The sequence below is a fragment of the Aquarana catesbeiana genome, linkage group LG10 (assembly GCF_042186555.1).
Source record: "Aquarana catesbeiana isolate 2022-GZ linkage group LG10, ASM4218655v1, whole genome shotgun sequence".
NCBI lineage: Eukaryota > Metazoa > Chordata > Amphibia > Anura > Ranidae > Aquarana > Aquarana catesbeiana.
Window position 1 is genome coordinate 34256886 of NC_133333.1, and position 22611 is coordinate 34279496.

Genomic DNA, 22611 nt, shown 5'->3' on the forward strand with positions numbered 1-22611 from the left:
TGAGGAGGAAAAATAAAAACATTGCCGAGCTTTTGTTTACATCACGTGATCAGCTGTCATTGGCTGACAGCTGATAACATGGTAATTGGATTGGTGATCACCCGAGTCTCAGTGACTCTGTGATCACAGCGTGTGCCCTGCAGGGAGCGTGCACAGGGGAGGCCGTCATATGACAGCCTCCCGGAAATTCAGGTCTGCGCTGTGGCCGTCATTCGGCTATAGCGCGGACGTCAAGTAGTTAAATGATTGTAAGCTCCAACAAGCAGGGCCCTCTGATCCCTCCTGTATTGATTTGTATTGTAGTTGTACTGTCTGCCCTCATGTTGTATAACAATAATAAATAAAAATATTTGTGCTCGGAGTTCAGCTTTAAATGATAATGCACATTAATTCCTTTCCATCCTATTTTTGGGCAAGCGTTCAAAGCCCTGTTCTCTTCTACTTGTCAGGCCTAACCCAAATCTGCATAAATCACAAATACATGTGTCACAATGGCGCGTACGCCCACCGCGATGATCCACCGCCGGCCAGTAACTACTGTACTGGAGCCGGGCGCTGTCACTCACAGCGTGATGACTCCATTAAAGACCTGCAGATCAATACCCTTGTGTGTGAATGTGGTCTTCATTAGGTCCAGGGTGAGACAGCACTGTGCTGGCAAATGAATGGCTCTACCACTCTTCAAAACTCCCTTCTAAGCCGAGCGCAGCCGAACGGGGCCGCCTGACATAGCAGTGATCATGGTTTTAATGATAACGAAGAAAACGCTAATTGGTCGGAATGCCTCATAGGACCCGATCTGTTTGGTAACTAATCGCTTCATAAAATATTGATGTTTTTCTTCTTTTTTTTTTTTTTAGTAAGGCCCCATTTACACTTGTGAGCGTGTTTTTGGTGCTTTGACAAGCTCTGCATTCATCATACTCATTAAAGAGGAACTGCAGTCTGCTCACATAATTTGTAATAAAAATATCTTTGCCATTCTGAAGCTTCCCTCCAACCACACTTTGCATTATATATATATATATATATATATATATATACATATATATATATACTGTAATTCTGTACTTGCCAAATACGCTGCAGAATTCTCCCTCCACTGAGTCTGGCTGCAGCCATTTTAACTGTGGGCAGCTGAAGCTGCTGCCTGTTCACTTCCTGCATTGACACACAGAGGCACACCTCCAGTTCTGCAGCACTCATTGACCCTCTTATGACTCACCCCCCCCCCCCTCCCTTCCTGGCAAACACTCACAAAAGTGAGAGAGAGAGCTGTGCATGATATCATAAGCCTAGGCTTTTTACCAGACAAGGAACGGGAAGTGGGCTGTATAGGGTATTTACTGGCAGAAAAAAAAAGTTTTACTATTCAAAGTTAAAATAACAACAAGGGCAGAAGATTTAATAGAAAAAACGACTGAAGTGATACTAAAGTCTCTTTTTTTTAAAAATGTTAAAATTTTATTTAAAAATAACAAACATGTTATACTTGCCTGCTCTGTGTAATGGTTTTGCACAGAGCAGCCTGGATCCCCCTCTTCTCGGTCCCTCGTCAGTGCTTCTGGCCCCTCCCTCCTGCCCCCACAGCAAGCAGCTTGCTATGGGGGCGCCATGATCCGAGTCACTGTTCTGTGTGTCCATTCAGACACAAAGCTGCGGTTCGGCCCCACCCCCTCTCTCTCCTCATTGGCTCACTGACTTTGATAGCAGTGGGAGCCAATGGCTCCCCGCTGCTGTTTCAGCCAATGAGGAGGGTGAGTCCCCGGCAGCCGAGACTCTCGTGCAACCTCACTGGATGAATAGGGGGCTCAGGTAAGTATTAGGGGGGCTGCTGCACACTGAAGGTTTTTTTTTTTATCTTAAAGCATAGAATGCATTACTATAAAAAATCATTCTGACTTTACAACCACTTTAACCGCTTCCTGCCCGCCGGCTGTCAAATGACGGCGGGGCGGCTCTCGTTCTGGGTGGACGTCATATGACGGCCCTCCAGAAGGACCGCTCTCGCGGATCATCGTGGTGATCGGTGGTGCGGTGTGTCATTCTGATTCGGCTTCACCACTGATCTAGGTAAAGAGTCTCTGACGGAGCCTCTTTACCACGTGATCAGCCGTGTCCAATCACAGCTGATCACGATGTAAACAGGGAGAGCCGGTGATCGGCTTTTCCTCACTCGCGTCTCACAGTCGCAAGTAGAGGAGAGCCGATCGGCTGCTCTCCTGACAGGGGGGGGTCTGTGCTGATTGTTTATCAGCGCAGCCACCCCCTCGGATGCCCACCCAGGACCACAAGGATGCCGCCAGGACCACCAGGGATGCCACCACACTGGACCACCAGGTATGCCACGCTAGACCACCAGGGACAATGCCAATCAGTGCCCATTACCAGTGCCATCAGTGAAGCCTATCAATGGCATCTATCAGTGCAACCCATAAGTGCCCAACAGTGCAGCCTTTCAGTGCCCATCAGTGTCACCTATCAGTGCCCATGAGTGCCACCAATGAGTGCCTATCAGTGCCACCTATCAATGCCCATCAGTGCTGCATATCAGTGCCACCCATCAGTGCCGCCTATCAATGCATATCAGTGCCACCCATCAGTGCCACCTCATTAGTGCCTGTCAGTGCCACCTTATCAGTGTCCATCAGTGAAGGAGAAAACTTACTTATTTACAAAATTTTATAACAGAAACAAAATTCAAAATTTTTGGTCTTTTTTTATTTGTTGCGCAAACAATAAAAACTGCAGAGGTGATCAAATACCACCAAAAGAAAGCTCTATTTGTGGGAACAAAATGATAACAATTCTGTTTGGGCACAGTGTAGCATGACCGCGCAATTGTCATTTAAACAGCAACAGAGCTGAAAGCTGAAAATTGGCCTGGGCAGGAAGGGGGGTGTAAATGCCCGGTATTGAAGTAGTTAAGGTTTTTCACCTTAAAGCGGATGTAAACCATGGCCCTTTTTATTTTTATTTTTTTACCTGCAAGGCAAAGTCATAATGTGCTAGTATACATCACATACTAGCACATTATGTGAAACGTACCTCATAACAAAGCCTTCTAGCAATGCAATGTGATCGCTGGAGACGGCGTCTATCTTCACCTGGTCTACCTTCCGGGTTTGTGGACTCCGGCATGCGCACAGGAGCCACCGGTCACGGCACGGGGCTCTGAAGGAACGGCATAGGCGGGCTGTTCCTTCGGAGCGCATACGCCAGTGATGTCACTGGCTGCATGTACAGTAAATATCACCTAAACGGTGCACTTTTAAGAGATAATTACACTACCTATAGGTAAGCCTTATTCTAGGTAAAACTTAGATTGAAGTTTACTTCCTTTTTATTGCATTCTATGAATCAAGTTGGGAAAACTTCTGTGCTGCACTCCCCCCTCCCCCCTCCCCGTTTTGCTTACCTGAGCCCGATTTGATTCAGCGATGTGCACGAGAGCAGCGGATCTCACTGTTGACTCCCTCCTCATTGGGCAGCGGGAGCCGTTGGCTTTCAATCAAATGCTGTGACACGGCAGTTGGGGGGGGGGGGTTAAGCTGCCCACTCTGAGTCAATAGACGCAGACAGGGCGGCTTGGGAGTGAGCACGCACAGGTGCCCCCATGAAAAGCGTCTTTCCGAGGGGGCACCCGCCGAAGGGGAGGGGCCTAGAGCGCCAGTTGGAGACCCCAGAAGAAGAGGATCTGGGCTGCTCTGTGCAAAACCATTACACAGAGCAGGTAAGTAGGATATGTTTTGTTATTTTAATTTTAAAAACAATGACGGTTTGGAACTGAATTCAAGATGTGAAGATTTGTTAAGTTATAGGCAGGGGTCCTCAAACTACAGCCCACTACAAGATCTTGTATGGCCTGTAGATGGGGTCAGTGCCATATCCTCAGTGTGCACAGGATGTAAGGGGGACACTAATGGGGACCCTGATTTAAAGAGGGGACTCTGATTTAAAGCCGACTCTGATGGGGACCCTGATATATGGGGGACACTGATGGGCATCCTGATGTAAAGCAGACTTTGATGGGGACTCCAATGTAAGGGAAAACCCTAAAGCGGACCCTGATGTAAAGAGGGGAGTCTGATGGGGATGCTAATGTAAAGTATATCCTGATAGAGAGCCTGATGTAAGGGGGGACTCTAATGAGGACTCTGATGTAAAAGGGGACTCTGATGGGGATGCTGATGTAGGCAGTCCGGGTAGATGTTTGCCCCCCCCCCTCCACTCTTTGCCTGCAGCCATCTGAGTCCCAGAAAGCTGCAGGACCATTCACAAAGCTCAGAGCGGCTTGAGCATGCGCACTGGAAAGCCGTCTGTGAAGCTACAAGGAACAGCCAGTTTCCCTTAGTAGACGTGCCAAGGACCCAGAGACTGGCAAAGAACCGGCCCAGGTATGGGGGACGCTGGATTCCTGGACATGCGACATGATTGCCGGCAGTGGGGTGCGACTTGGAACTATAAGATCGCATGACAAGTTGCGCCAGCTACGGGGCTCAACTGGATTTTGGAGCTGCACGATTAATCATTAAGAATTGAGATTGCGATTTTTCCCGAATTTTTTTTTTTTTTCAGCAGAGACCCTAGAGAATACAATGGTGGTTGTTACAATATTTTATGTCACGCTGTATTTGCTTGCCGACCAGCGCACAACGATGTACGTCGGCACAATGGCACAGCTGCACAAATGGGCGTACCTGTACGTCCCCTTTAAGACGCGGAACTGTGGGTGTGCGCGCGGTTTCCGCAGACTCGATGTCCGCCGGGGGCCCGTAAACGTGACACAGAGCAGCAGAACGGGGAGATGCCTATGTAAGCAAGGCATTTCCCTGTTCTGCCTAGCAACATGACAGGGATCTACTGCTCTGATCTCTGTCATGTTGTAGTGAGCCCACCCCCCCCCACAGTTAGAACACCTCCCTAGGACACACTTAACCCCTTAATTGCCCCCTAGTGTTTAACCCCTTCCCTGCCAGTGTCATTTACACAGTAATCAATCCCTTTTTATAGCACTGATCGCTGTGTAAATGACAATGGTCCCAAAAAAGTGTCAAAAGTGTCTGATTTGTCCGCCATAATGTTGCAGTCATGATAAAAATCACAGATCGATTACTAATAAAAATAAAATAAATTATAATAAAAATGCCATAAATCTATTCCCTATTTTGTAGATGCTATAACTTTTGCGCAAACCAATCAATATACGCTTATTGCGATTTTATCTTTTTATTTTTTATTTTTTTCCAAAAATATGTAGAAGAAGAATACAGTAAAGTTAACAGTTACAGTAAAGTTAGCCCAACTTTTTTGTATAATGTGAAAGTTGATCTTGCGCCACGAGAATCGTGATCTTTATTCTAATCAAAAAAATAGCGATTCTCATTTTTCCCAGAATCGTGCAGAACCACTGGATTTAGACCTAGTGGTACCTTCACATAAAGTGGTACCTTTTGAAAAGTCTTCTCGGAAAGGTCTGATATCTATCTAGGGAGCCGTCCTTCAATTTTAGGCATTCTTCAGTGACTGTGGCCACCTTCTACACTGTCCTATTGGCTGGTATGGCCGCCCGTCATAGTAATTAGCCAATAGGAAGATGTGGGAGGGATCAGGCACTACACATGTCTCAATAGGCATACAACTGGGTCCTTGAGAAGACTTCGGAGGTGTCTGCATGCTATTGCTCTAGCTGTGACAGGTACACTTTACAATTGAATTGAACTAATAAGGAAAAGTCCACATTTAGCTAGAATAATTTACGGCGACTTTTCTGTCCGATTTGCGAGTCTCTGGCATCCTTTGTATAAAATGTACGACGTGAATTATAATCCAGTTATTCTATCGCTGAAAGTAAATCTAAACCAGGCAAGTCTCCCCCTTTCTCTGCCTGATGGTGGACATTTGTTCAATTCTAATATTCTTCAACGATTCTTGTATTCTCTTCAGCCCCTCCTCTTTTTGATTTCTCCGTTACGTTTTATTGAAATTCAATAAAGTAATTTCTCTGGTTTTATGGCAGGAAAGACAATCAAGGGTCCGTAGGAGGATTCTTCTTACTGGAGCGGTAAGAAGTGAGAACGATGGTTGGTATCTGTCAGCTGGAGCCACACTAGGAAAGTTTTGGGCACGTATGCCCGCAGCATGACGCATGTGCCATCTCTGACCCTAACAAGGCTTCTAAGGGCACGTTCGCTCCAGCAATTGTAGGACGGTAAAACCTTGCGGTTGAGCCGCACTTTTAACATGGTCTTGTAGCCCATTCCAGCCTTGTGTAAGTCTACAATCTTGTCCCCGATATCCTTGGACAGCTCTTTGGTCATGGTCATGGTGGAGAGATTGGAATCTGATTGATTGCTTCTGTGGACAGGTGTCTTTTCTATAGATAACAAGCTGACATTAGGAGCACTCCCTGTAAGAGAGTGCTCCTAATCTCAGCTTGTTACCTGTATAGAAGACACCTGGTAGACAGAAATCTTGCTGATTTGATAGGGGATCAAATACTTATTTCACTCAATAACCACTTGCCGACCAGCCGCCACAGTTGCACTGCGGCAGAATGGCACGGCTGGGCGAAACGACGTTGCCTTACGTCGCTTCGCCCTGTGGCCACTAGGGGCGCGCGCTGCTCACCCCCGGAGCCGATGCGACCGCCGGGCTCCCGCGATCGCTCGTGACGCAGCGAGAACCGGGATCTCTGTGTTTCTCTGAGGAGAGAAGAGACTGATCGTGTGTTCATACAAAATATGAACACCCATCTATCTCTTCCCCTGGCAAGTCCCATCTCCCCTTCAGTTAGAACACAGAGAGGGAACACAGTTAGCCCCTTGATCGCCCCCTAGTGTTAACCCCTTCCCTGCTAGTGACATTTTTACAGTAATCAGCAGTAAGCCTAGCAGTAAGAAGGGTCGCTGGTTCGTATCCCAACCACGAAACTACCTGCCTGGAGTTTGCATGTTCTCCCTGTGCCTGTGTGGGTTTCCTCTGGGTACTCCGGTTTCCTCCCACACTCCAAAGACATGCTGGAAGGTTAATTGGCTTCTGTCTAAATTGTCCCTAGTATGTATGAATGTGAGTTAGGGACCTTAGATTGTAAGCTCCTTGAGGGTATGGAGCGATGTGAATGTACAATGTCAATGTAAAGTGCTGCATAAATTAATGGCGCTATATAGGTACCTGAAATAAATAAAATAAACGAATCAGTGCATTTTTATAGCACTGATCGCTGTTTAAATGCCAATGGTCCCAAAAAAGTGTCCGATGTGCCCGCCATAATGTCGCAGTCCCGATAAAAACCGCAGATCGCCGCCATTACTCGTTAAAAAAAAAAAAATAATAAAAATGCTATAAATCTATCCCCTATTTTGTAGATATACAAAATTGCACAAACCAATCAATATACGCTTATTGCGATTTATTTGTTTATTTATTTTTTACCAAAAATATGTAGAATACATATCGGCCTAAACTGAGAAAAAAAATGCTTTTTTTTAAAAAAAAAAAATGGGGATGTTTATTATATCAAAAAGTACAAAATATTGCGTTTTTTTTTTTTTTTTTTTTTTCAAAATTGTCGCTTTTTTTTTTTTTGTTTATAGCACAAAAAATAAAAACCGCAGAGGTGATCAAATATTAGAGCTGCACAATTCATCGTTAAAAAATCGTGATCTCGATTCACCTCCCCTGACGATCTCTCCTGCTGAGTTTGCCGATTCTTTCATATAAACAAGTGGAGAGATTATCTGCTCACTCAGCTGTCAAAAGAAAGTATTTGGGCATTCTGCCAAGTTTAGAACTTGAAACATTGTAACTAACTTCCTTCTTAGAACAAAGGGATAAACTTCTCTGTGTAAACAAATAACCTGGGCAATCTGCCAAGTTTTAAACAACGTGTAAATGCAGGAAGTTTAACCACTTAAAGTCTAAATCTTTTTCTGACACTTCTTTCTAAGGCCCCTTTCACACGATCGGACCGTTCAGGTCCGCCTGTCAGTTTTGACGGCGGACCTGAACGGGCGATCCATGTTAGCCTATGGAGCGTCGGATGTCAGCGGAGACATGTCCGCTGACATCCGACCCCGTCCGATCCGCTAAAAGCAGACGTATGGCTCTATGTCCAGATCCGTCGCTGGCGGATCGGATCGGGTGAGATCTGACGAAAACGGACACGCTGTCCGTTTTCGTCCGATCCCTCCATAGGCGGCAGCGGCGCCTGACAAGCCCCTCCCCGCTCAGTGAGCAGAGAGGGACCTGTCATCCGCCGGCTCAGCGGAGATCAACGGACAGATCTCCCACTGAGCCGGCGGACCGAGGCGGGCTCCGTAGAAACAGAGCCCGCCTCGTGTGAAAGGGGCCTTAAGTTAAAATCAATACTTGGAACCCCCAAACATGAGATATATATATATATATATATATATATATATATATATATATATATATATATATATATATATATATATATATATATATATATATATATATATATATATATATATATATATATATATATATATATATTATAATATCATTTTTTTTTTTTTTAGCAGAGACCCTAGGGAATAAAATGGCAATTGCTGCAATATTTTATGTCACACTGTATTTGCCCAGCGGTCTTTCAAATGCAATTTTTTGGGAAAAAATACACTTCAATAAATTTAAAAAAATGAAACAGTAAAGTTAGCACAATTTTTTTTGTTTTAATGTGAAAGATGATGTTACGCCGCGAGAATCGTGAGAGAATCGTGATCTATCCTCTAAGCAAAAAAATCGTGATTCTCATTTTAGCCAGAATTGTGCAGCTCTATCAAATATCACCAAAAGAAAGCTCTATTTGTGGGGAAAAAAAGGACATCAATTTTGTTTCTGTGCAGCGCCGCACGACTGCGCAATTGTCAGTTAAAGCAACACAGTGCTGACTTGCAAAAAATTCTCTGGGCAGCCAAATCTTCCGGGGCTGAAGCTATTAAAATGCAAATCAATTTATAACTTTTTTGAAATGAGTTTTTCTGGATATTTTTGTTGTTATTCTGTCTCTTACTGTTAAAATAAACCCACTTTAAAAATTATAGACTGATCATTTCTGTGTCAGTGGGCAAACATAGAAAATCAGCAGGGGATCAAATACTTTTTTTGAAGGTTTCCTATTTAGAATAATTAAGCTGTCAGGTTAGTAAAGCAGCGATATCAGAACCGATTTGAGGTTATTCGTTTAATCGCACATAGTAGGAGAACTACTCAAATTTTTTTATTTAATTAAAACAATAAGATTATATTACATATTCTTGTAGTTGATTAAACATCAATGTTTAGTAACTGAAGTGCATAAACAAAATATCTTTGAAAAAAACAAACAAAAGAACTCAAACGCTTACTGACCAGCCGCCGTCATTATACAGCAGCAGGTCGGCACGATCCCGCGAACCGTCATAGCTGTACGTCAGTCCCTTTAAGTGGGATAGCAGGCGCGCGCTGGCTGCACAGCGGGGGGTGCCGATGCTTGTGGCCAGTAGACGCGATGACCGCTGGCCACGTGCAATCGCGGGCATGAGAGACAGAACAGGCACGTGTGTGTGTGTGTGTGTGTGTGTAAACACACAAATTCCTGTCGCAGCCTTGATAAAAATCGCAGATCGCCGCCACTACTAGTAAAAAATAAATAAAAATAATACTAAAAATGCCATAAATCTATCCCCTATTTTGTAGACGCTATAACTTTTGCGCAAACCAATCAATATACGCTTTTTTTTTTTTTTTACCAAAAATATGTAGAAGAATACATATTGGCCTAAACTGAGGAAAAAAATTGCTTTTTTTTAAAAAAAAAATGTGGGATATTTATTATAGCAAAAAGTACAAAATATTGTGTTGTTTTTTCAAAATTGTCGCTCTTTTTTTGTTTTGTTTATAGCGCAAAAAATAAAAACCGCAGAGATGATCAAATACCACCAAAAGAAAGCTCTACTTGTGGAGAAAAAAGGACATCAATTTTATTTGGGTACAAAGTCGCACGACCGCGCAATTGTCAGTTAAAGCGACGCAGTGCCGTATCGCAAAAAAATGGCCTGGTCATTAGAGGGGCAAACCCTTCCGGTCTGTAAGTGGTTAAATAGAAAACTATCTTTAGAAAGGTTTTTACTCCAAAAGCATTTCATTAAAATAAATTTGATAACAATCAAAACAATCCGATTTAAATAAAAAAAATCCAATTTTTAAATTAAAAAAAAAAAAAAAAAAAAAAAAGATTTTTTTTTTTTTTTTTTTTTTAAAGCATCCATTTTATCCACCCTGGTGGGCACTGATCAGGCTGCTTTGATGGCACTGGGGAGGCTGCAGTGACTGGTAGCAGTAACTACCACTGTATATAGTTTAATGTTGTTTTTGAAGTTTGAAAGTTTGCATGCGGCCCCCATGGGATATGATAACTTGTCCAGTGGCCCTCAGGTAATTTGAGTTTGAAACCTCTGTGCTAATCATTAAATTAAAATTAAATTAAAAGTGTGTGTGTGTGTGTTTTTTTTTTTTCATGCAGGCAGTGTAAATACTGTACCTTGATTTAACTTAGTATCAGCCTAGTATCGGTTCATTTGTTTTGCTGCAATGCTAGAAGTGTGTCGACAGGAGGAGAGAGCAAAGTGACATAGAGATGAGGAAAGTCTGCTGCTTCTTCTTTCACTGTCCAGTCACAGGCTGGGGGAAGGACAAGAACCGTATGTCCTCTGTCCTGCCAGATAGGGCTTTGCAGTGTGGCAGAGCTATGTAAATCTTAGGGCTGTATGGACATAACTAAAAACTCATTTGCATACCTCCCAACTTTTTGAGATGGGAATGAGGGACACCTATCAGCAAAAGTATGCAGGCATAGGACACACCCCTGGCCACGCCCCCTTAAAGGAGAATTGTACAAAAACACAAGATTGGTTACACCCACGAGTGCTTTTTTTTTTTACCACTACTATTCCTTTATACTGACTTTTGGAATTTACAAATGCAGCAATTTAGAAATCAGATGAAAGGTTTAGCACTGGGAAACACTTTTTGATAGATAAAAAGTGCATTTTATATACAACTATATAGATCAGACCAAAATGAGGGACAAATGAGGAGGAAAGAGGGACAGAGGGACATTGCTCCAAATCAGGGACAGTCCCTAGAAATCAGGGACAGTTGGGAGCTATGCATTTGGCAAGTTACCAGCTTCTTCATATGTATTTAGCGGTTTGCCTGGAGTTTTAATTTTAAGCTCTTAAACATTTTTTTTTTTTTTTTAATTCTGCAGAAATGTCCTTGTCATTGGAGGATGCTTCAGAATCTTGTTGGGAAGAGAAATCAGATGGACAGAGAGACACCACACCAGGTGAACTGACACACTGTCAGTGGAATCCACACTTGTGGGCTGCATGACTGGGGGTATCCTTGTTTTGGGGGGATATCTTCCTCTAGGGGGGTATCCTGCATGAATGAGTGAGATAATGCCATAGATACATTGAATGGAAAGAAAAACCCAAATGCCACACACCTACTAGAGCCCAGGTATGGGCAAAAGCAGCTTCAGTCTAGATCCATCCAGGTAATGCCTCTTCGACGCATTTCGTCCCACCCACAGGGCTTAGTCATGGAGATGGGGATCCACCCATTGGGCACTCTGCACAATATTGGGTTTGATTTAATAAAGCTGGAGAGTGCAAAATCTGGTGCAGCTGTGCATGGTAGCCAATTGGCTTCTAACTTCAGCTTGTTTAATTAAGCTTTAACAATAAAACCTGGAAGCTGATTGGTTTCTTTGCAGAGCTACACCTTGTTTTGCACTCTCCAGCTTTAGTAAATCAACCCCCATTGTCTTGACTTAGCAACAGCGTTGTATTCAGTGTGCTAAACACATGGCTCTGTCTCCTGGATTTAATAGATGGACCAATAAAGGACAAGAGATAGGCTGAAATACTTATCTTTCTTGGGGAAAATGCTGCTAAAGTTTCCCTGTAGTGTTTGCCACAAAAAAAAAACTGGGCATTTGGTCACGTGACCAAGTGAAATCAGACAGCCTTACTCTGATGCTCTTTTATTGCAGGGAATGCATAATCAATAACCAAGGCTGTTGGCTTTGGGGGCAGCACTTGAGTGAGCCAGGAACAGCATTTTCTCCAGGAAAGGTATTTTAGCTCATCTTCCTCTCAATTAGGCTGTATGTTGTTTTTAAACCAATCAGCCATAACATTATGACCACTGACAGGTAAAGTGACTAACATTGAATTTCTTGTTCCAGTGACACATGGAAGTGGGTGGGATATATTCGGCAGCAAGTGAACATGTTGTTTCCGAAGTTGATATGCTGAAAACAGAAAAAAAATGGGCAAGCGTAAGGCTTTGATAAGGACCAAATTGTAATGGCTAGATCAGGGGTCTCCAGACTTTCTAAACAAAGGGCCAGTTTACTGTCCTCCAGACTTTACGGGGGCCGGACTGTGGCCATTGGGAGTAGAAATTATCTTGGTGTTAGTGGAATTAAACAATGCATCTTTGGTATTAGGGGAAGAATAGTGCCCCTTCATTGGTGTCAGTGGGAGGAGTAGTGCCCCTTCATTGGTGTCAGTGGGAGGAATAGTGCCCCATCATTGCGATCAGTGGGAGAAATACTGCCCCATTGTTAGTGCCAGTGGGAGGAATAGTGCCCCATTGTTAGTGCCAGTGGGAGGAATAGTGCCCCATTGTTAGTGCCAGTGGGAGGAATAGTGCCCCATTGTTAGTGCCAGTGGGAGGAATAGTGCCCCATTGTTAGTGCCAGTGGGAGGAATAGTGACCCATTGTTGCTGTCAGTGGGAGAAATAGTGCTCCGTCTTTGGTGTCAGTGTGAGAAATAGTGCCCCATTGTTGGTGTCAGTGGAAGGAATAGTGCCTTGTATCAGTGGATGGAAAAGTGCCCCAAGGGCCGGATAAAGGCAAGCAAAGGGCCGCATCCAGCCCCCGTGCTGCAGTTTGGAGACCCCTGGGCTAGAGGATGGGTCAGATTAACTCCAATACAGCAGCTCTTGTGGGATGTTCCCAGTCTGCAGTGGTCAGGACCAACCAAAAAGGGTCCAAAGATGGAAAACTGGTGACAGGGTCATGGGCAGCCAAGGCTCATTGATGCACATGGTGAAGGAAGACTGGCACTAGAAGAGCTACTAGAGCTCAGATTGCTGAAAAATGCTGGTTCCGACAGGTGTCAGAACACACAGAGCATCGCAGTTTGTTGAGTATGGGGCTGTGTAGCCACAGACTGGTTAGGGTGCCCATGCTGACCTGTGTCCACAGCTACCAGTGCCTACAATGGACACGTGAGCATTCAAACTGGACCACGGAGCAATGGAAGAAGGTGGCCTGGTCTGATGAAACACATTTTCTTTTACATCATGTGGACGGCCGGGTGCGTGTGCGTCATTTACCTGGGGAAGAAATGGCACCAGGATGCAGTATGAAAAGGAGGCATGCCGGCGGAGGCAGTGTGATACTTTGTCTGGTGGAGTCTATGCCTCGATGGGTCAGGGCTGTTTTGGTGGCAAAATTGGGACCTGCTGATTAATTGGGTGGTCATAATGTCATGGCTGATCGGTTCACCTTTTCTGGATTTACCCAATAAAGTCCATAGTCTTAAAATATCATGGAGAACCTGAGAGGCCTCCAGCTTACCTTGCTACACTTTGGACAGTTTGGCAGCTGATCCTAAAGCTAGTTTTGTGCTGCTGTGATCTGGCTTCCTGTTAGAGGGTGGCTTTGTTCGTTCTCTATGGTCCCACTGTATGTAGGAACAGTCCTAGCCCACTGTCGACTGATGTCATAGACCCAGTACAGGCTGTTCGGGGATCCCGGCTGAGAGCCTGAGCCAGCCGCTCCTGCCCCCGCCACAGTCCAGGGCTCCAGTGAGCACTGATGGGGCAGAGCAGAGAGTCGACTTACAGTCACCGGCTCTCTGCTCACTGAAAACTGTGGACTGAGCGATCAGCAGCCTTTGATTGCTCAGTTGTTGGTGTAGAGCCAGCGGGGAACAGCTGCAGCACAGATGCTGCAGCCATCATTTGTAAAGCGGCACGTCTCTTAACCACTTCTATAGTCTGAAAGATGGCTACAGCATGGTCGTCCAGGTCTGGACGTCCTCCCAAAACCATGCCCCCCGCAGCGCCCACTGGGGCGCGCATCCTTCGAACAGAACTGATTACAGGTCAGGGTAAAGGGCCAATCATAGTGGCCTTTTACCACGTGATCAGCTGTGTCCAATCACAGCTGATCACATGTAAACAAACGTGCCGATTTGTTTGGATTTCTTTCCTCACGCACTAACCGGCAAGTGTGACAGGACATTTACACTGATGATCAGGGCACTGATCATCAGTGTCCTGATCAGTGCAGCTCTAACAGTGCCCATAAGTGCCTCCTCATCGGTACCCATCAGTGCAACATATCAGTGCCCATCAGTGAACTTATTTGCAAAATTTTATAACAGAAACTAAGAAAAAAGAAAGATCTGTCTTAAAAAAAAAAAAAAAAAGATAAACCTTTCATTTGGGTACAGTGCTGCATGACTGCGCATTTGTCATTCAAAGTATGACAGTGCTGAAAACTGTAAATTGGCCTGGGCAGGAAGGGGGTAAAAGTGCCCAGTATTGAAGGGAATAAGCAACACTGCTTGATCACCTCCCTGCCCTCAGCCTGTGATTGGACAGTGGGATCATGCAAGTGCTTTCTCCTCCTGTCACCATGTTTCTTATTAGCATACAGCTTACCTGATTGGCTCCTAGTACTGCCCCTCACTCTTCCAGCCATAATGTGTTGCCAGTATATAAATGTATATATGGCACAATATGAGATCAGCAAACCCAGTCAAGGGAAAGGGGGGTGGACTGAGATTATCACTGATATAAAAAGGCTCCATCATTTATTATACAGGAGCTGTATAGAGAAGCTTGCTGATCCTTGTAGTCCCTCCTGTACTAGGCAGCCAGCAGGTACCCTGTGTCTGATTTACAGTAAAAAAAACTCCTAATTAGCATTAATGAATTCAGTTTCTCGCAGCATTCCACATTCTGATGAGCATAATTGCAATCTGTTCTTATTATCGACTGCTAAATTCTGCTTGACTGCAGATCTCGACGGAGGGCCTTGTTAATTCCACCGAGTGACATTTAAACAAAGAAGTAGTTTTAAATAATTGATGTCTTTGTTTATAAAGTTTATCCTGGGTAACGATGTCACGGGACACATTGTTAATCGCCACCTGAAATATGAAGTCACGGCGCTCAGGTTAGGGAACTCTGCTCTAATTATGGTACACAGCAGGATGTTGTTTTAATATGGAGGCAGCTTGGATTGCTAAAATAGCAGCAACTAATGGTTTTGCCTCCTTTCCCTTGCAATGCCGGGCCTGCTAATGAGCAGATCTGACACCCTTACTAAGTATGTGTCCATGCACATGGCTAGGGATGAGCGGGCTGATTCTTGGAAATTGAAGCTCAGTTCCAGACTAAACTCCAAATACAAGAAGTCACTACTGTTTCAATACCTGAAAATGCACAACCCCCACGTAGTTTTGCTGCAGGAGACCCACCTAATGGGAAGCAGAGTAATGGCTCTTAAGAAACCGTGGGTACAAAAAGAATTTCATGCGACCTACTCCATATACTCCCGTGGGGTGTCTATTCTGATCAGTAAACCATTACAGTGTATAATACATGATGTACATATAGACCCTCATGGGAAATATGGTATGTTGGTACTGACCATATACAACAAGAAATATGTTATTGTAAATGTCTACCTGCCCCCTCCTAGTCAGGTGCAGTCCCTCTACCCTCTATACGAAAGGTTGGCTCCACACTGCCCTGCCCAGGTTCTGTTTATGGGAGATTTCAACACCACCCTATCACGAGATTTGGATAGGCCCTCATCTCAAGCTAATTTTTCACTCAGATTTGGGCACCTGGGCACATGCCATGGACTTTACTGAGGTATGGAGATGGTTACATCCTCATGATAGAACTTACTCCTGTTTCTCTACCACCTTTAAGACCTCATCCCGTATAGACCTGGCATTTGCAAACACGGCCCTCCTTAGTGAGATCCAAGAGGCATGTTATCATCCCTCTGGCCTCTCCTATCATAATCCGCTGATATTGACCATTAAAACCCCAAAAAACACACAATCGAGCCCTTTGGAGACTGCAATCTCATTGGATTAACCATGAATCAGTTCAGGACCGGATCCCCCCCCATTTGAAGGAATACTGGGTAATTAATTTGGATTAGGCCTCCCCAGAGGTAACATGGGATGCATTCAAGGCTCACAGCAGGGGGCAGTATATCTCTGCTGTGGCTGCTGTAAAGGCAGAGCACAGTGATGCGGTCTATTCACTGCAGCAAAAGGTTGATTAGACCTTGAGTCAATACTCTGCATCACCCACTGCCCCAAATTTTGATCACCTTTCCTCACTTAGGAGGGAATTGCACCTTCATGTCTCTGAGGTCATCAGACTTGGCATACAGTCTTGTAGGCAGGAGTACTTTGAACATGGGGACAACAGCAGGTCACTATTAGCACAACAAGATGCAGTTGTCTCTGAAATCCTTACAGCAGATGGCGTAGGGCTGGCTCTCCGACTCTGCAGGCATCACCCCGGAAGAAATCACACTTGCCATATAGTCTTTCCCGGCGGGTAAGGCCCCGTGCCCTGATGGCTTACCCATCGAATTCTATAGAGCCCACACCGAACTGCTTGCCCCAAGATTGGATGAGTTCACATCCTGTTTACAAACAGGCTCTTTGCCCCCCTCCATGAAAGAAGCCCACATTATCCTAATACCTAAGCCCAATAAGGATCCCAAGCTATGCACCTCATACAGACTAATTGCACTTCTCGATTGTGATCTGAAGATCCTTATCAAGTTGTTTGCCACCAGGCTGAACAAAGTTATAAAATCCCTTGTAGACCCAGATAAAAATGGGCTTTATGCCAGGAAGGTCCACAGATATCAACATATGCAGACTATTCTCCAACATCCTGCCCCACACACAAACCAGGGCACCAGAACGATTGCTACCCTAGATATGGAAAAGGCATTTGATACTGTGGAATGGGCGTATTTATTGGAGGTGATGAGAAGGATGGGATTCCCACTAAAATTTTATTGACTGGGTACGCACGCTCTACAAGGGCCCCCTGGCAAACATGAGGCTTTACGGATTGCTATCTGCCCCTTTTCCCCTACAGAGGGGTACCAGAAAGGGATGCCCTCTTTCCCCGGCCCTCTTCGCCCTGGCCATGAAAGCCATCACTGAAGCCCTCAGAATTTCACCAGAGATTCGTGGCCTTCGGGTGGGATGGCTGGAGGAGAGAGTGGCTCTCTATGCCGAAGATTTACTACTCTTCTTGAATGATGCTGGACCCTCTCTGCAGGGTGACCTCAGTATAATGAACACCTTCTCTGCCTTCACGGGATTACGGGTAAATTGGCACAAATCCCAGTTGTTCCCAGTGGACGAGGGGGCTAGATCCTCCTCGTCCCCATCTCTCCCGCTGCAGTGGGTGGACCACTTTACTTATTTGGGAATTGTGATATCCAAAATAGTAATAGTAAATAAAAGATTCCTCAGAAATGGGACTTTAAATGGACGTCAGGCAGTAATGAGTATAAAAATTACAAAATTTATTGTGCAATACATACATTACAACGCGAAAAACATATAACCAATGATAAGAACATATGTATGGGAGGTGAGTATGGAAACCAGCTGGAGGAAGGAAGGAGGCTTGCAAATGGATGTCCGACGCGTTTCAATTACACATATATATAGTGTGGTTCTTCCTCAGGGGCCTTCAACACTCCAAATGCTGTGATTCTATGAGAATAGTAAAATATGCAACATCAAAATCATGCACAGAATATCATTGTGCATTCAATAGTTACATTTTATCATATACAGCAGTTTTATCCGAGATTCATTTAAACAGCTGAAAATACTGACCCCAAACATAAAAACGATTTCACCAGCAGCAGAAAGACATTCAAGTACTGGGATTGAGGTAATCTGGCCTGGATGGATACCTCAATCCCAGTACTTGGCAGCGACAACTTTTTCCTCATTAGCCGCTGTTGTGTCAAAACAGCAATGTCTTTGTGTACCGGAGTGTATACGGTTGCCGGTGTTGTTTCAAAAGGGCTAGTCGTTGAAATCTGCAATTACTGATGGTTTTCAGTAACAGGAACTGATGTAATTGGAGATCTCGATGAATTGGCTATTTTGACAGAACACCGGCAATTCTTTGGTTTACATTCAGCTGTCAGCAGGGAACCACTGACAATGGTTACTATGCAGAGTTGCAGCAGGTTTTGCACTCCCCAGTTCTATTAAATAAACCTCGTTATGTCATGTCTCAGCATCAGGACCTTTCCAGCCCAGGGAAGAGGTGGAGATGAAGAGGACCCTGCAGTGTCACTTGACCGGCCTGAACACTTCAGAAAAGGTAAGTATAAAAACAAAAATAGCATAAAATGTGGTCAACAGGGGCCACAAAGTCAGGAGAAGGGTTGAGTAAGGGGGAGCGTGGTAAAGCTTTAGCTTTAACCTCTGCTTGGAAAAGTACCTTACACCATACAAGACTAAAATAAAAGCTTTGGTTATAGATATGCCTTATTTTTTGTTTGTTTTGGCCTTAGTTGTCATTTGGCTGTCCATTTGTTTTGTTACAGAACTATTAATGGACCATCCAGAGTGCCATTTGGCACCAGAAGACTCCCCGACTCATCCTTGCCCTGACTGCGGTCGGACGTTCCAAACCCTTCGGGCCCACAAACTTCATCGGCGCAACCACACTGCCGACCTCTCCTACACCTGCAAAGACTGCGACACAGCTCGAGCCGGTGCTACAGAAGGCAGTGAAAAGCCCTATGCCTGCTCTCATTGTGGACGTCGTTTCTGCTGGTTACTAGCTCTACACAGCCATCACGAACAGCAACACACGGGACAGCGAGGCTACCAATGTTCGCAGTGTGGCAAGCAGCTGCCCAGCCAGCCAGCATTCCGTAGACACCAGCAATCTCACCGCAAAGACAGGACATGCATCTTCTGTGGCAAAGCTTTCAACTGCTCGGCAAAACTAACAAGGCATATGCGTATTCACACGGGGGAACGACCCTATCAGTGTCCAGACTGCCCTCAGGCGTTTACACAGCTTGAGACCCTCCGTGTCCACCAGTGGACTCACGAGGATCCCAAACCCTACCAGTGCAAGGACTGCGGGCGAAGGTTTCGGGCCCAATGCACTTTCGAGAAGCACAGAAAGTTGCACATTTCGCGGAAACCGCACACTTGTCCCGTGTGCGGCAAAACTTTTTTCTTCTCCTCTCGCTATAAGCGGCACTTGCGTGTTCATACAGGGGAAAAACCCTTTCAGTGCCAGCAGTGTGGAAAACGCTTTAACCAACGGTCTAATTATCAGCGGCACTGGGCTATTCATGTAGGCAAGAGGCCATATCCATGTGACTTGTGCGAAAAGAGTTTCAGCCAGGCCTCAAATTACCGACGGCATCTGAGAACTCACCGCAAGGAAACGGATAGGTGGGAGGAAAAGGGGGACTTTAAATGTATTGAGTGTGGGGTTCACTTTCAGCATGAAGGTGGGCTGCATGAGCACTATATACAACATGCCAGAGGGGAGGTGAGACCAGTGCACTAAGTCGTTGTCTTGCCCGCTTCCTGTACACCCTATTTAATGTTCTGTACCACCCAGAAGGATATTTCAGGTCTGGTGTCATGGACTTCAAGGACATGGACTTCAAAAGACCTACAAGGGACAAATTAACAGACAGGTGCTAGAGCAGTAGAAATCCTCAGACAGATGGTCAGTGCTGCCACAGACAAACCGATCCTAAACAGATTTTGACTACAAGACAGGTAAGGGTGGAAGGTCTGAGTAGTGGCCACCTAACCATATTTTAGGACAGAAGGTTTGGGTGGTTGCCAACCAGTTATATTCAGGATGGAAGGTCTGGGTGGTTGCCAACCACTTATATTTGGGGTGGAGGATTGGTGTCAACCTTCAGGGGGAAGATTTGGGTGGCAACCACCCAACTATATTCAGGATGGAAGGTCTGGGTGGTAGCCAACCAATCATATTAAGGATGGCAGGTCTGGGTGGTTGCTAACCACTCATATTCAGGGTGGAATGCCTAAGTAGTGGCTACCCAACCATATTCAGGATATAAAGTCTTGGTGGTTGCCAACTACTCATATTCAGGGTGGATGGTCTGGGTGGTTGCCAACCACATCTATTCAGGGTGGAGGGTCCGGGTGGTTGCCAACCACTCATATTTGGGGTGCAAGGTTGGTGACAACATACACATATTCAGGAGGAAGATCTGAGTGTCAATCACCAAATCATATTCAGGATGGAAAGTCTGGGTGGCTGCAGCCACTCTTGTTCAGAGTGCAAGGTCTACGTAGTTGCCAAGCACTAATATTCAGCATGGATGGTCTCAGTGGTTGCCAGCCACTCATATTCAGGGTGGAGCGCCTAAGTAGTAGCCACCCAACCATATTCAGGATAGAAAGTGTGGGTGGTTGTCAACCGCTCATATTCAAGGTGGAAAGTCTGGGTGGTTGCCAACAACTTACATTTAGGGTGGAAGGTTGGTGTCAACCCACACGTATTCAATGGGGAAGATCTGGTTGGCAACCACCCAACCATATTCAGCATATTCAGCAGGCAAAAAACAAACACTTATATTCATGGCAGAGGATTTGGATAGCTGCCAACCACCCATATTCAGAATGGAAGGTTTGGGTGGATTCCAAACACTTCTATTCTTGATAGAAGGATTGGCTGGTTGCCAACCACCCATATTCACGATTACTCATACTGTTCAGGAAAAAGTAAGAATGGTTATTCAAAATCCACATATCAGACAAATGCCAATAGGCCTCAAAGGTTATGAGCAGCCTACAAACATGGTGGCTGGTTGTATGAACAGGCAAGTTGTAGCAAAGAAGGTCTAAGCCAGCCTTTCAGATAGTTCGTACATGATCACTAGTCTAGACATAAACTCAACACCTGCCAAACAGATGTCCCTGTCAGGAACCTGGCTCGGCAAGAAAACCACCTGGTATCACCTCTTATCTCTTTGGGACTCTAGTAGTGATTTCCCCACTGAAGCTTCCGACTGTTCTCACCCGCACCATGGAGGCTTTCCATTTCTGCTGAATTATTTGTAAATATAAAAAAATTAAAAGGGAACACAAGGCCTTCTAATGACCAAGGCAGTTGGGTGAAGCTGAGAACTTGAGTTCTGAGATCTCCTCTCAGGAGAGAATGGAAGCTGGTGAGATACTTGAAGTGATATTTTGTTTATAGATGAAGTAGAGTTATCTAAAGCTCTCCTATCTCTTCGAATCTTGCAGTCCCTGCCCACGCACACTTGCAACCAAAGATCCTAATTCTTTCCTGACCCACCTTAAAGTTGTGGGCATTCCTGTCCACCTTGGGTTGTTCCCATTCTTCCTGGTTGTTCTTATTTAAAGTGGTTGTAAACCCTCACATCTACTCAGTGAAGTGACTGACCTCAAGTGATACACAGAGATGAAACAAATCCTCCTACATAAATTGTACCTGTTTATCTACTGCCATCTTTTCCCTTCATCCATTCAAGGTGCAGAATTTACACAGGATCTCTCAGCTGTAAAAAGCAGTGGACAGGGAGCTGAAGTTACATCAGTGAGGATAGCTGATGGGAGGGAAGGCGCCCCCCTTCACACAGCATACTGGAACAGAGCTGAGGCTGTCAATCACAGACTGTGCCCTCCCCTGTCACCATTTTTCTCTTGGTGTCAGGAAAACTCATTAGAAGTGACTAATACTGATAGCAGAGGAAGGAGTCAGCGGACAGAAATTACACTCAGTGCTCTGGATTGAGACAAGTACACACTATAGAGGGATATTTTTTGTTCATATTTCATGTCTGAGGTTCACAACCACTTTAAGTAAAAAGGCAGTAGAACAGGGAGGGGTCCCTCTTATGATGGCAGAATCACTTCAGCAAACTAAGAGTTCAATGGCAGAGTATTATAAGAAGCTGTAAGGGATTTGTTGCTCCAGTTATCAACCAAAGACTGAAATATCACATTTGGGTGAACTGACCAGCTAAAATGGCACTACCACTCCTGCCCTTTCTGCACCTCCTCATTGTATAGAAGATGCATATAAGCACACTGTGTCAAGTGAAATTTGCACTGCTATTGTCTGTACGGTTTACTGTATTTCTATGCCAATTGAAAAATTGACACAAAATAAATATGTAATGTGTAAGAAATAAAGTCAAGAATCAGCTATTCGAGTTACAAATTTTTATATATGTAATCCTTATATGTAGTAATTTCCTGCACCTTGTCATAAGCTGATACTATTGAAAAGCTTGATTCAAAGGATACAATAACCCATCATTTCATATTCCTAATACGTGCCTGCTGTACCATGTACTTGTATGAAAAAGTCTCTTTCATACAAGTACATATCTCATGCAGGAGCCTTAGAGAGGCATTCTGTGTACTTCAGATGCCCTCCTCCTTTCTTCTCTAGCTCTCCCAGGATTGGCTGC

General features: G+C 44.8%; 1 protein-coding gene across 8 annotated transcripts in view; it reads left to right on the plus strand.

Moving 5' to 3' along the window:
* LOC141110568 (uncharacterized) overlaps window positions 1-22343 on the plus strand; it is a 35544-nt gene extending 13201 nt beyond the window's left edge. For 4 of the 8 annotated variants that reach the window (XM_073601976.1, XM_073601972.1, XM_073601974.1 and 1 more), the window contains 2 exons: window positions 11273-11350; window positions 18712-22343. In XM_073601976.1, the coding sequence (XP_073458077.1) occupies window positions 11275-11350; window positions 18712-19697 (1062 nt within the window). In that variant the 5' untranslated portion in view covers window positions 11273-11274 and the 3' untranslated portion in view covers window positions 19698-22343. Of the gene's footprint in view, window positions 1-9904; window positions 10091-11272; window positions 11351-18128; window positions 18486-18711 lie in introns of those variants that run through there. The other 4 variants (XM_073601975.1, XM_073601977.1, XM_073601970.1 and 1 more) reach the window with 3 other exon arrangements.
* The last annotated feature ends 268 nt before the right edge of the window (window positions 22344-22611 follow it).